Source organism: Nematolebias whitei, chromosome 17 (assembly GCF_014905685.2).
Source record: "Nematolebias whitei isolate Nwh7 chromosome 17, NemWhi1, whole genome shotgun sequence".
NCBI lineage: Eukaryota > Metazoa > Chordata > Actinopteri > Cyprinodontiformes > Rivulidae > Nematolebias > Nematolebias whitei.
In genome coordinates, this window is record NC_056514.1 from 37,366,923 (window position 1) to 37,382,050 (window position 15,128).

At 39.6% G+C, this 15,128-nt stretch overlaps 1 protein-coding gene across 1 annotated transcript in view; it reads left to right on the forward strand.

Annotated features, from left to right (window-relative positions):
* ank3b (ankyrin 3b) overlaps window positions 1-15,128 on the forward strand; it is a 155,168-nt gene that overhangs the window by 105,298 nt on the left and 34,742 nt on the right. Inside the window, exons 29-36 of the mRNA XM_037691560.1 lie at window positions 558-661; window positions 3,740-3,964; window positions 8,197-8,351; window positions 8,481-8,692; window positions 9,652-9,859; window positions 13,120-13,216; window positions 13,314-13,542; window positions 13,831-13,956. Of these exons, the coding sequence (XP_037547488.1) occupies window positions 558-661; window positions 3,740-3,964; window positions 8,197-8,351; window positions 8,481-8,692; window positions 9,652-9,859; window positions 13,120-13,216; window positions 13,314-13,542; window positions 13,831-13,956 (1,356 nt within the window). The remainder of the gene's footprint in view (window positions 1-557; window positions 662-3,739; window positions 3,965-8,196; window positions 8,352-8,480; window positions 8,693-9,651; window positions 9,860-13,119; window positions 13,217-13,313; window positions 13,543-13,830; window positions 13,957-15,128) is intronic.

Here is a 15,128-nt window from a genome sequence, read left to right on the forward strand (position 1 = left end):
TATATGTATATATGTGTGTGTATAATCTGTTTTGTTTTGCTGTTAACTTACACGGCTTGGCCTGATAAACTTTTTTTTAAGCGCTGCATTATTAAATTGCTTCACCATTTCAAGTCTTTTCTCAGAAACTGCATACCTTTGCTCTGATTTTGTCCTAATTTAAATATTTTGTTAGTCTTTTTTAATTAAAACATTCATTTAGCTTTAAATTCCAAGACAAGTTTTCCTCCTATTTTAACAATAAAGCTTCCTTTGCACCATTCGTTTCTGCTTTTTAAATGACGACAGGTTGTTTGAAATGCAAGCTGTTGTAAAATTCTGCATGTCCAGATTTATTTTATTTTATTGTACTTTAAAAAACAGCTGCTTCCTTTTACAAATCCCATCTTGTGACTCAACCATAACCCCGACGTGTAAAACCTCTCCTTCCTCAGAGAAGAGAAAACTTTACACAGAAACTAACAGATCTGAAGTTCACTTGAAGTCTTTTGTGATTAATATTTTTGTGCGTCTGGATATTAGTGCAGGAATTCAGTGACCGTGTTTTCTCCTCGCAGCATTTGTTCATGGCGAAGGAGGCCGACGACTCTCTGAGGAGGTACAGCTGGACTGCAGATGCACTGGATAACGTCAACCTCGTCTCCTCACCCATCCACTCCGGGTACGTCTGTTTTGCAAGGATGAATGGATGAAGATGGAACAAATGAAGTGGCAGTGCTGGTTTTGTCTGTCTTTCTCTTTTTCTTTTCTGAACAGTCTGCTTGTAAACATAGTATTTACATTATTTCCACAGTTACTCTGTTATAGCAAGATTATAACTACCGTAATTTCCGGACTATTGAGTGCACCTGAATATATGCCACGCCCACTAAATTTAAAAAGGAAAAATAAAAATTACATATATAGGCCGCACTTGTGTATAAGCCACAGGTGTCCACGTTGTAACATGAGAAATTTACACATATTTTTACTTTTAATTAAATACATACCGGGAACATACACAAATACGTACAGTAAATATTGGGGGGGTTTTTTAACAGTGCCTGTAACATGGCTGGCTAAAAATAATTAAAATACAGTAGCCTACCAGGAAGTAAAAATTCAATGGTCTACTGTGTCCTGTTCGGTAATTTCATTGGTCAGATTTTTTTTTTTACCTTTATTTATACAGGTAGTCTAACTGAGTCACGAGGACCCACCCCCCAAGAGAGACGTCTATTGAGCAGCTATGTGAGCGCCCAGGTGTGACGAAAATAAATGTTTTGGTGGCATGAAGCTCATTGGCCCATCAAAAAAATAAAATAAAATCCATAAATTAGCCGCAGCATTGTATAAGCCACATTGTTCGAAGCGTGTGAAAAAAGTAGCGGCTTATAGTCCAGAAATTACGGTAGTACAACTAGAATCAAACCAAAGCTGTTAAAAAAATACAAAAATGTGTCTAGGTTTTCGTTCCTCTGATGTAAAAAATCTGCGTCTTTGCGTTTGACAAATCGTTGCAGCAGTGAGGACACCACCCGTGGCTCAGATACCTGCAGGCATGAAGGAGCTGTAGCTGCAAGCTAAAGTTAAACGTCCAGCTAAAGGCTTCCTCGTTAATGTGCAACTAATTGAACATCAGTCCTTTGGGTCCTCAGGCTCTGAAGATGAAGAAAGTCCACTACTTTAAACACACGGGAGCATTTCTCACTCCTCTCTGATGCTCCTCTCGGTAGTTTCTGTTTTTTGACCTGTTCCTCCTGCGTTGCAGTTTTTCCTCTCCGCTCCCGCAGTACGACAGCAGGTGATTTGATCGTGATTAGTTGCCTTATTTTATCAACACCACTATCACACCTTGCCCTCTGTTCACTCATAACATCTGTGTTTGCTCCCCTCACTCACAAACTGATGCTTCACACTCCAACCCAAACACTTGTTTTCAGTTTGTTTCTCTTTGTTTGAAGTCTTTAACTGCTCTGAATAAGTTAATACCTTGATTATTTACCTTTTCAGACGTTTTCGTCTCAGTTTATGACCCAGGCTTCAGCTGCCTGGCAATAATACTTTGGTATTACCAGCCCAAATCATCAGCCTTACACCACCTTGCTTTATAATTGGGTAGCTGTATAGATGTGCCAGTTGGTTTGTATTTGCTGGCTGCAATTTAGTTCGGTAGCCATGAGGTGTAAATGAACAACATTTGAAAAAACAGAATTACATTGGGAAAAAAACGCAGCAAAAACAACAACATTTGAAAAAATGGAATTACATTTGGAAGAAAAAAGGAATTACATTTGAAGAAAAAAACCGGAATTACATTTGAAGAAAAAAAACGGAATTACATTTGAAGAAAAAAAACGGAATTACATTTGAGGGAAAAAACGGAATTACATTTGAAAAAACAAAATTACATTTGGAAAAAAAATGGAATTACATTAAGCTATTTTTTGTTGGTAATAAAGTAAAAATAAAAAATACACACCACTTCCAGTTTTGCTTAATGTACCTGTAATTCCATTTTTTTTCTAATGTAATTCTGTTTTTTGTTAGCTTGTTTTCCAAAGTTAATTCAGTTTTTTTTCAAATGTGAATCTGATTTTCAAATGTGATTTCGGCCACTTCAGCTTCAACCACTTCAGCTTTGGCTTAATGTAATTTCGTTTTTTTCAAACGTAATTGCCCCCCCCCCCCAAAAAAAAAAAAATGTAATTCCGTTTTTTCAAATGTGATTCTGTTTTTCAAATGTAATTTCGGCTACATCTGCTTCGGCCACTTCAGCTTTGGCTTAATGTAATTCCGTTTTTTTCTAATGTAATTCTGTTTTTTCAAATGTAATTTTGTTTTGTTTTTTTCCCCTCAAATGTAATCCCATTTTTTTCAAATGTGATTCTGGCCACTTCTGCTTTGGCCACTTCTGCTTTGACTTAATGTAATTGCATTTTTTTTTCAAATGTTGTTTTTTTTTTTAAATGTAATTCTGTTTTTTCAAATGTTGTTCATTTACACCTCACGGCCACCGTAATTTAGCCCCAAGAAAACATTAAAGGTGGAATTTGTTGATTTACATACAGTTTTTGCATTTTGGCAACTGATTTCTGAAAAGAAAAAGAAAGCCACAATTCAATATATTTTGTATACCAGATGATTTGTTTTTACTTTGTACTGCAATGTAAAAGCTTAGAATTGAGAAAAAAGAGGAAGTTATTGTCTTACATGTTTCTGGCAGTCGTTGAAATATTCCTACTGTTGTATGACCATGTTTTCCTATTTTTCCAAATCCCAACGTACAGTACAAACTAACATGTCATTTCAGGTACCATTCTGCATGGTGTGGATCTGTGTGTGTGTGAATTATAATTTCCTTCTTTGATTTAAGTGAGATATAGAAAAAGTGATTTAAATGTATGTGGGTAAAACGCACAAAAATAACAAAGGCTCCTGTGTTGGCATCTGTAACAGAACAATTTATAAAATTTATTCAATATTTTGTTTTAGTCAGTCTTGTTTTCTTTTTTAACACACTTTAATTAAATCTCTGTTGCAGCCAACGCAGAATCCTGCTCACCTTATTGTTTTCTCTTTTTCTCTCGCTTGTCGGTGTTTTACGAAGTCACAGCATGGGAAGCGACCTCACCTTAACTAAAACTCCTCTCTTCATCAGCACTTCAGCTAAAACAACGTTTTACTTCTAATTTAATTTTATATGCTCCTGTCTTTACCTCGTCTCTTTCTGCTGCTTCCTTCATTTCGCCTCCATCAGGTTCCTGGTCAGCTTCATGGTCGATGCCAGAGGGGGCTCCATGAGAGGAAGTCGTCACAACGGCATGCGCATCATCATCCCACCTAGGAAGTGCACAGCGCCCACCAGAATCACTTGTCGGCTGGTCAAGAGGCACAAACTGGCATCCCCGCCTCCAATGGTGGAAGGAGAAGGGCTGGCGAGCAGACTGGTCGAGGTCGGTCCGGCGGGAGCTCAGTTTCTTGGGTAAGACTTCATTTACTTATAAATTTACGTGATACTGTTTGTGCTTTTTGCACATTTCTTTGTTTCAAAGCTTCTTTTTGCTTCTTGCCATCACCCTTTGCAGCCATCTACGATTATTCATGAAAATGTGGAATACGTGAAGTTTCATTTTATGTGCGCTCACCTTTTAAACGCACAATTTCTTTTGTCCTATTAAATGCGGCAACACTAAAATGTGTCAAACCATTCATCGTTTGACAAACCTGTTCTCACCCTTTAGTTTTAAATAATTTTAGAGGAAAATTGCAGTATTTTTTTGTCCTTCCAGGGTCTAAGTGACCAATTGGGTTGAAAACTTTTGGAATTTTTCCTGATTGTTCATTCATATAGCAAGACAACAAAACCATTTTTTGTTCTTCCTAACTTAAGCAGCTTACCTGAATGTGCAGAGTTGTAGTTTCTAACAGGGAGAATGCAATAATGAGTAGGTTGTGGAAATATGTGGGCGGAGCCTAAAGCGTGACTGAGCTGGTCTGACTCGGACAGGCGTAGTTTCATTGGAGCTTCTGTAGTTAGTCAGGCCAAGGTGGTTCCTGTAGAGAGACCCCTCTGTTGTCAAAGAACCGGGTTTCACAGTAATCAGCCCAAGCCGTTGAAGCATCTTTAGATAAGTGCTTTAGCATAGATTCTTTTTTTTTTCAGTACCATTAATAAAAACAATAATTGCAAAAATAATGGCCACATCTTGAGCAGAGCTTTGTCCCTTAACTGTAGTTTATGTAATCTTTTGTGAGGCGTGGCTGATTATTTTGTTGTAGCTTTGGTGGAAATGCATAAACACTAACCACTATTTATTTGTTTTCATTTTTCCATTTTTTTTTATTATGTTTTTTTTTCTGCACAATGTTACATCGCTTTTGCTTTGCTAATTTTAGCTGATGTATTCATGGAAGAATTCTCCTTTCTGATACATGTGGCATGCTTCCTGTAGTGACTCTGGTATATCAATCTGAGCTTTTTTTTTTTTTTTTGAAGCAGCAGTCATTGCTCTCAATCCATTTTCTTGTTTATGATGGTGGCGTTTTTATGGTTTACAAGACAATGATTTTCACTCGGGCAGTGAATATAACTGTGGCATTTTGACCAAAATGAAGGTGATTGAGGGAACCATTAACTGAAATCTAGTAAAATGCAATACAGTAGTCAAGCTGAAAGTTGACTAAAGTGTGTATAAACAACAGTTGGGGAAAAATCTTTTATTTTTGAACTTATCATGCATGAGCTAGGTAAAATAAGTTCAACTTAAGCAAATATTCTGCTATTACACTAAAATGGTTATTCTGGATTCCTAACAGAATGGGTGATGCTACTTGTTAAACTAAGATTGGGACAAACAAGATTTGTGGATTCAAAGAGAAGACCTTTGACTTTATGAGATTAAGCAGATGCTTTGCTATCTAGAGTTTAAGGTTAGAAAGACAAGCTGTGACATTAGTAGGGCTGCAGGGATCTGTGGCTTTCAGTATGTAGACCTGAGTGTCATCTGCGTAGAATAGAGTATACACCATTGTTTTGTATAAGCCAAGAGGAAGCATTTATAAAAAATGGAAAGGGGCTGAGGACAGACCCCTGTGGTACACCACAACTAAATGTACCTGGTACAACACTAGAAAGCTTGAACTGTTATTGTGTATATTTTGTATAAATGTTTGTTTCATTATTTTGTGGACACAGTAAACTACATCTTCCCAGAAAGCTGCCAGCCCTTAATGAAGGCGAGAGCCTGGTTAGTCCCGTGCTACAGCTGGGACCCAGAGGAACTAAATTTGTTGGGTATGAACCAAACATACAGTAGCTCCTCCCCCCTCAGCCCTTTCTGCTGTACCTCCCACCCTCCCCAGGGAAACAGCATGGCCAAGGCTGATTCATGCTGATGGATTTTTTTGCCCATCTCCGTTGAGTTGAATTTCTCAGGTTCCAGCTTTGATATAGTTGCCGAGTAGTTTTGGGAAGAAATCAAGGTACAAAAAGGGTTTACAAAGTAGATTTATTACAGCTTCAGTAACATTAAAGGGAAGGATTTTTTTAAGTATGTAAAATTCTTCCTAAAACTATGTATTGTAGCTTGAAATCCATTAACATCATTGTATATTTTTTTTTATTTCAGAAGCTTAGTTGGCTTCACTGAATGTAAAAGTTTTGATTGGCTGTTTGGACTGTACTGCGCTTTTTGAGCATGAGCAGTTTCCTTCTTTAGCCGAGCATCATCCTGCTTTTTATGACTGTTGTTACTTCATATCCAACATCAGTTTTGTGTCATCTCACAGTATTTTTTAAACACTTTCCCCGCAATAAAGTGCACATGAATCATGATGAATTAATAATGATGTCTGTCAGCAAACAGATGAGCTGGTAGGCATACAGAAAAGACTATGGGTAATTTTTCCAGAAGTCCCAATCTCGAAAGCTAATCCATCCATCATCTTTCGCTTCTTCTGAAGTCTGGTCACAGGGGCAGCAGCTTGAGCAGGGAGGTCCAGACATCTCTTTCCACAGCCACCTCTTCCAGCTCTTCTGGGGGGAACCCCAAGGCATTACCAGGCCAACCAAGAGACGTAGTCTGTCCAGAGTGTCCTGGCTCTTCCCCGGGGTCTCCTCCCAGTCGGACATGCCCAAATCACCTCCCTAGGGAGGCACCCAGGGGGCATCCTTACCAGACGCCCCAACCACCTCAACTGGCTCCTCTCATTAGAAGCGTAGTGGTTCTACTCTGAGTCTCTTCTGGATAACTTAACTTCTCACCCTATCTCTAAGGGAGAATCCAACTACCCTGCAGAGGAAACTCATTTCAACCACCTGTATCCATGATTTCATTTGTTCAGTCTCTACCCAGAGTTTGTGACCATAGATGAGGGTAGGAACGTAGACTGACCAATGGAGACCTTTGCCTTACAGTTTAGCTCCCTCTTCACCACAACGGACCGGCACAGAGTCCGCAATACTGCAGACGCTGCACCAATCCGTCTGTCAACCTCATGCTCCATTCTTCCCTCACTCGTGAACAAACCCCGAGATACTTGAGCTCCTTCACTTGAGGCAGAACCTCACCCTCGACCTGAAGAGAGCAATCCACCCTTTTCCGGTTGAGGACCATGGTGTCAGATTTGGAGGTGCTGATTCTCATCTGAGCTCATATAAATAACATTATGTAGCATTTAAAGTTAAATTTAATTCAGTTTTATTATTTCTGTATCGTATTCCTAATCTATGTCACACCTGTCTGTGAGTATCTGACCAAATACAGTATTAGAAAAGTGCCTTTATTTCACTGAAAGCATAATATAATGGAGAATGGGAGTAAAATTGGTATGAAGAAAATATTTTTTAACTTTTTTTGAAAGTTTAAACTTATTATCAGCTAAAGACTAAAGTCCTAGGTCCACACTTAGTAGAGTTAAAAAGCTTTTTTTATTAACCGGATACTTTTAGACACTTGCACCCACTGGTTCTTGCTGAAGTTAGATAAAAAGAGGAGAACTGCAGAGACCATAGTATCGTAATTTGCCTTGTGTTAGGAAAAACTTTCCATTTAAATACCGTAACACTATAACATATATCCTAACTTCTTCAGAAGTCAAAACCGTTTATAATTATCATGCTTAGTTTAAATGGATCAAATCAATGTGAACTGGTCAAAAATGCCTAATATGAAGATTAATTCTGTCATGATTCTGATTTTCCAAATCTTCTTTGAAACAGATTGAGTTGAGGAACATCCTCATTTTGTTCTTCGGTGATTCTGTTTGTCTTGTGTTGCTACTGTGCCTTGTTTGAGGGCTGTGCAGCTTTTTCCCACCACCTTTTCACTTTCACTGCATTTCAGTGTTTTCATTCACTTTGAACGTCACAGCAGCTCCAGTTTCACAGTTGCAGCTGTTATTGCTGGGAGAACCATAAGTCTTTACATAGTTATCTACAACAACATTCTTCTCCATTTTATGGTAAAGCTTCATTGTAAATTGTTTTTTTATTTGTGTGTTTAAAGAGCTGCCACTTAAATATGTGATTGTTTGTGTTTGAGATTTAATTTTGCACATGTTCACATTGAAAAGAGATCAAATGTGATCGCCATCCACTTAAAGCAGATTTTTAAAGACAAATAGTGAGTAGTATTTTTGATTTGTTATTGTTTGGATTTACTTGTTACTATTCATAAAAAATATATTTAAATCTTATATTTTTCTCCCTGACAGGCCCGTGATCGTGGAGATCCCACATTTTGGCTCGATGCGAGGCCAGGAGAGAGAGCTGATCCTGCTGCGCAGTGAGAACGGAGAAACCTGGAAGGAGCACGTCTATGACTGCAAGACTGACAACCTCAGTCAGCTCCTCAACGGCATGGATGAAGGTGAAGCACATGTGATCTTTAGTCATATTAATGGCATCATCATGCATAAACTGAAGTGAGTGAAGACTGTCTGATGTTTACCATAATAATGTGTGATCCACCTTCTACAAAATTAACACTTCACTGTAGAACTGGACAGTCCTGAGGAGCTTGAGAAGAAAAGGATCTGCCGAATCATCACCAAAGACTTCCCGCAGTACTTTGCTATGGTGTCTCGGATCAGACAGGAAACCCACCAGATGGGACCAGAGGGCGGGACTCTGTGCAGCCGGAGTGTGCCATTGGTTCAGGCTTCTTTCCCCGAGGGGGCGCTAACCAAGAAAATCAAGGTTGGGCTGCAGGTATGTTTAAAATTTATGTCTTCTGTTAAATACACAGTGAAATATGCTGCTAGATGGCACTCGAGTAGTATGGCATGCCGTTGTGTCATGCAATAGGTAAAAGTGGCTATGAATGAAACGACCAACTTGCCTGCCACGTTTGTCCAGCTCCAGGATTGTTGTTGTGTTCTGCTGTATGATTGTTATTGCATAGAAAGGGCACTAGAGGGCAGTCTAAGACTGTAAAATGTACTATGCAGAGAGTGACGGTGAGAAGAACAAAAGTAAGGAAGTAAAGAAGGAGAACTAAAGCTGATCCACGTGTCTGTGTATTTTTTACTTTAATTCAATCTTGCAACCCACAACAATCATGCCTGGAGCAACCGTCAAATCAACTTAATTTCGCTGCACCGCCCCGGCGAAATGCAGCTGATTTGACCATTAAAGTGCATTTTTTAAGTAAAAGATCAACTGAGACATGTCTTTGCTATAATGTCGAGCAAACAGTTAATTGTTTTAGGTGGTTATCTTGTAAAATTTCGAAGAAAAGCACAGCGAGTCGTCCCTCTGCACACTCCCACTTCCGCGTATCGGCTTTTGAAATGTAGCTGATTTGACCGTCAAAGTGCATTTTTTAAGTAAAAGATCAACTGAGACACACCTTTACTGTAATTTCAAGCAAACAAATAATTGTTTTAAAGTGTTAATCTTGTTAAATTCTTGTTAAAGTCCTCCCGTGCACGCTCTCGCAGCTGCCATTTGGCAGCCAAACGATTTTTTTGGCTCAACACGGGCCCACGTTTCTGGGTTGTCAGTTGTGATGCGTAACAAACGCGACATGTCAGCGGTGATGCATAATAGATGCAAATTATACGGCGAAGCAACATATACATGTTTTTTTTCCACTTTATTAGGCATATTTGGACTGATGCAACAGGTACGGTGGAAAATACAGTAAATGTTTTATTTTGATTTTTCAGGCCCAGCCGATTCCTGAAGACGCTGTGCAGAAGCTGATCGGTAACAGAGCTACCTTCAGCCCCATCGTTACCGTGGAGCCTAGGAGAAGGAAGTTTCACAAGCCCATCACCATGACGATCCCAGTTCCGCCACTCTCAGGGGAGGGGCTTACAAATGGTTACAAAGGCGACAATACTCCCTGTCTCCGCCTCCTCTGCAGCATCACTGGTGGGTGCTGGGGTTTTGTACCACTGTGTCTGTGAGGATTTACAACTTTAAATATCTGTAAACTAGAAGGAAGCACAACATGTTTTATCTTAAACGAGAAGCACACGGAGACAAAAAATTCGTTTGAAATGGAGTTTCCACCTTTTGACCACAGAAATGAACATTTCTTAGCCTCAACTATTGAAGGACAGAAATATTTGTCATAAACTCATTAAAAAAGGCTATAATATTACAAACAGCCTTATCAACAATTTTCCCATATTTAAATACATTTATGTCTACTTTTACATCCTGCGGGAGTAGTCACAAAAATATGCCATCTGCAATTGGTTTTACATTTAAAATTAAAGACCCTCCTACTGCCACTCCCACCCCCAACTTTAGAGACCACTGCTTTAAAGCCTCGTCTACTCAGATACGCAATTTTTCCCAAACAATCTTATTTTTGTTTTTTTAAATACAGCACTATGCCTAGAAATGCCTTGATCCACATGGAAACACCAAAAATGACCCAATGTATGGTAATAACTGGAGCAGGTGTGTATGTGGTGCTGGAACGACACCGTAAACATGCACCAAAAACAGGAAGCAAGGCATGACGCTTGGATGCTGGGTGTGAATGTAAGCACACTAAAAAAAAAAGAGGACGCCGTTGAGTCGTAGGTTAGATTAGAGGGGACATCATTTTCAAAAGGTTGGGTTTTAGCTGTTTGAAGATATTTTTTTCCATTCTGAAGCTTGTTTACAAAAAGTACAATTGTGCAACTCTGAAACACCATTTCCATGTGCATACCATAATTTCCGGACTATTAAGTGCACTCAAATATAAGCCACACCCACTAAATTAAATAATAATAATTTGTACATATATAAGCCACGCTTGTTTATAAGCTGTGGGTGTCCATGTTGTAACATGAGATATTTACACAGAAATATAAATTTTTTACTTTTAATTACATACGTACCGGTAACACACAAATATGTACAATAAATGTGTTTTTTTTTCTGAACCGCGCCTGTAACACAGGTGGTTAAAACATAAAATAAAATACAGTAGCCTACCAGGAAGTCATTGATCGCTATCCATCTTCCTCTTGTGCGGCTGTCAGGATCCACCGGCAGACTTGAGCAAAAGTTGCTCTGCGCATGCAGAGGAACCCCCCCTCCTGTCCTCGCCTCCCCTCCCCGTTTCATTGGTCCACTGTGACCTGTTTGGTAATTTAATTGGTCCAATTTTTTTATTTTAACATTTATTTATACAGGTAGTCTGATGGAGTCAGGCTAAATGTTTTGGCGGCATAAAGCTTGTTTGCATGGAAAAAGAGAAAAATAATCCATAAATTAACCGCAGCATTGTACAACCCACAGGGTTTAAACTGTGTGAAGAAAGAAGCAGCTTATAGTCCAGAAATTATGATATTCACAAAACAGGCTCATTGTGGACAGCAGTTTTTTTTTGTTTTTGTTTAGTCTTTATTATACTATTTATTATACTACTACTACTACTATACTATACTTTATACTATTACTATATTTATTATTATATTTTCTACCTGGATTATTGAGCATGTATCAGGATATCTTTATTATACCCTTTTCTTTCATTTGTTCTTCTCAATTTATATGCTTTCTTTTATGATTGTCTATTGTTCTATTGTCTTATTGCACTTCATCACTTGCTCTTGTCAAGGGCGGACGCTTTCCCTCTCCTCTCCCTCCTCCACTTTGTTTTTTTCTGTCCTGTCTGTGAAACTTCTTCAGAGGCTCTCTCTACATCTTCCAAACCATACATTTTTTTGCTATGGATCTGGTCAGTTGGTCTCTCAACGCAATTGATAAAATAAATTTTGACGAGAAGACGAGCTTCAGGTGAGCCGACTTTTCTCAACAAGAAGACGAGCACCAAGGATGCTATATATGGGGAGTGGTGGTGCAGAGGTTAGAGAAGATGAGCCTGTGATCGGAAAGTCGTAGGTTCAACTCCCGGTACCGTCAACATCAAAATGTTGGTGAAAAAGGTGAAGCACCCACACCTGCCTCCACCCTCATTCACCCAACTCTGGGCCCCTGAGCAAGGCCCTTAACCTCCACCATCTGCTCCCTAAACAGGTCTCTCTTGAAAATGAGTTCTCATGGCTCAATGAGACTACCTGTATAAATAAAGGCTAAATGAAAAAAATATATATACAATTGGATTTTTGATAACTGATTTCCTGCTTTTTGGATTCGGCTGGTTCCTGGTCTATCATCATACAAGGAAGTCGTCGGAAGCAAGTTTGGCCCTGGTCAGGCTGCCTGCGTCTGTCCACTTTGGGATTCGAGAGGACCAGCAAAGACTCGAGGCAGACATGGATCGGTAAAGTTCTGCCTGTTCCCAGAACAATTGTTGCTTATCTGAATTTGGCTCTCCAGCTGGCCTTGACTGACTACTTTACCTCAATTCTCCTGGAGGCCTTGTAAATTGGCGTTCTCCCTCCTCCCGTCCCCTCCCACCGAGGAAGTCTGCAGACCTATCAGAGGGACCCGGCTGAATAAACATCATCATCATTTCAGGACTTCGGATTTTCTCTGGCGCTGTTCCAGGTCGACCTCGGCACGAAAGTGTTTAGGGATCTCACCAGAAGGAACTGACTGATGGTACCATTCTTATCAGAACTCTTACAGTGCCTCTGGATTGTCCTTGACACAATCACCGCTCTTGTCGTCTCTCCTCCCCTGCAGAATGTCTACATCATGATGTGCCTATGTGCGGGGTGTTTTTTTCAATACCAGGGTCTTTCTCCTCGGCCAAGGAGTGAGAGTTTGATAGGGTGGGGTTTTTTTTGCCTCCAAATCCTGTACATGTCACTTTCATTACTTTTTGTCAGTCTAAACAGGTCTCACTTGTAAATGAGTCTTAGATGCTCAATGTGATTTATCTGTATAAATAAAGGTTGAGTTAATGAATTTGTGTTCTCCTAATGTTCATGTTGAAGTTTATTCTGGGTTCAAACTAAAGAACGCAAAAATACCAGACCAAAGGAACCCTGAAATCAGTAACAGTCAGAAATGTGAATATTTTATGTTTTCAAAGTACAGTATGTCTAATTAAATTATTTTGTGTATCAGGAAAAAACAAAACAACTGAACTTAAACAACTTAAATTGGAGCAGACTCTCATCCAGGTTCCTTGTTTTATATGAAAGTTGTCACGCCATGGTTTTTTCCATGAAGGTTAGATTATGAAAAATGAACAACAAGAAATGTGATTTGTCTGTTAGGTGGTACATCACCTGCCCAGTGGGAGGACATCACTGGCACAACTCCTCTCACATTTGTCAACGACTGTGTCTCTTTTACCACTAATGTCTCTGCCAGGTGAGACACGAGTGCTTCAGCGTCTTTTTATATTCACACATTTCACTCGACTTGTTCCTGTGTCTGAAATAAGCGTATTTGTTCGTTTCTGGTCCAGGTTCTGGTTAGCAGACTGTAACCAGACCCCAGAGACGGTGGGCCTGGCCACGCAGCTCTACAGGGAGCTCATCTGTGTGCCCTACATGGCCAAGTTTGTTGTGTTCGCCAAGATGAACGACCCAGTGGAATCCAGTTTGAGGTGTTTCTGCATGACGGACGACAAGGTGGACAAAACCCTGGAGCAGCAGGAGAACTTTGAGGAGGTGGCAAGGAGCAAAGACATAGAGGTATACTTTTACTCTATTTAAAACATATTTCATACAATATTAAAATGTGTTCTATTTTATTAATTTGCACTTTTTCAGTGCTACTAATGAGTTTTTACTAAAAAAAAAAAAAAAAAAAACAATACTAATGTAGAAACTAATGTGATAACTCAGCATCATCTACTGTGTAATTTTAATAGTATATGTTGTTTTTTAACTAGCCTGGTCAAAGTTCAGCATATTCCCAAAAAAAAGTTTGAAAAGTGCAGCTTTAGTACTTTTTTTTTTTATTATTAATGTTTGTTTTAGGTTTTGGAGGGAAGGCCCATCTATGTGGACTGCTATGGAAACTTGACTCCTCTGATCAAAGCTGGTCAGCAGTTAGTTCTTAACTTCTACGCCTTCAAGGAAAACCGTTTGCCCTTCTGTGTCAAGGTACTCCAACATTACTCCACCTCGGGCTGCGACGTGAAGCTGGAAGATTATTAAACTATGTGGCCTAAACTGACCCTCGGCTTTATAGAGCTGAGTACAACAGGGCCGTGATGAAAAGAAAGACAAGAGCAGCCACGGTTATGTTACAGTGCAACCACGTTAAATTTCTCTTGGTTTTTCATACATTTGTCACATTAAAAAAAAAAACGTTGTTTACCCACATGCAGTGTTTCCCCTATAATTATCCAAGGAGGGCGCCTTGCCCCGTTAGCAGAACCGACACCCACCATCATTAATAACGTAATACTACCAGTCTCTCTCATCCTGAGAGACTGAGCCTGAACTTCACTGGTGTTTATGTATGATCCTTAATTTGTGACCATTTCAAGCACCATTATCTATAAATTTACACTTAATATAAAATTATTGTTGTAGTTTGTACAGATGTTTTAGTTTTATTATGCCACAAGACTTACCTTAGAATAATACACCTTTTAGATTCGGTGCATAACTAATAACTAACCTTGTTTTGCCACAGATGAATACCTTTCGTCACTGTTTCATCAATTTAATTCATGTACAGTAGTCCCTGGATTATGGCGAGGGATACGTTCCACACACCACCCCGATAGGTGAAAAACCGCAAAGTAGACACGTTATATTTATTTTAGTATTTCTATATATTTTAAGTCTTTATAAACCCTCCCCACACTTTTGCAATGTTCTTAATGTTCTAAATTCTCTAAACACTCTAAAAGAGCACAGCGAAAGAGAGCAGACAGACTGATGCTATGGTTACTGAGCCAATCAGCGCCCGGGGGCGGACAGGCCATCGGGTATGTTTGGTTCGGGTCAGCTCGGTTCGGGTCACGCTTGATTATTTTAAATAAACAATCCATACCTTTCACTCTGGTATCTGCCTCACTGAAGCTCACAGCTTGCAGACAGACCCCACCTCCCTTTTCTCTTTATGAAGCTCACAGCTTGCAGTCAGACCCAGCCCCCTCCTTTCTCTTTCTGACGCTCACAGCTTGCAGACAGACCCCTCTACCCCTCCTTTCTCTTTCTGAAGCTTACAGCTTGCAGACAGACCCAGCCCCTTCCTTTCTCTTTCTGAAGCTTACAGCTTGCAGACAGACCCCTCTACCCCTCCTTTCTCTTTCTGAAGCTTA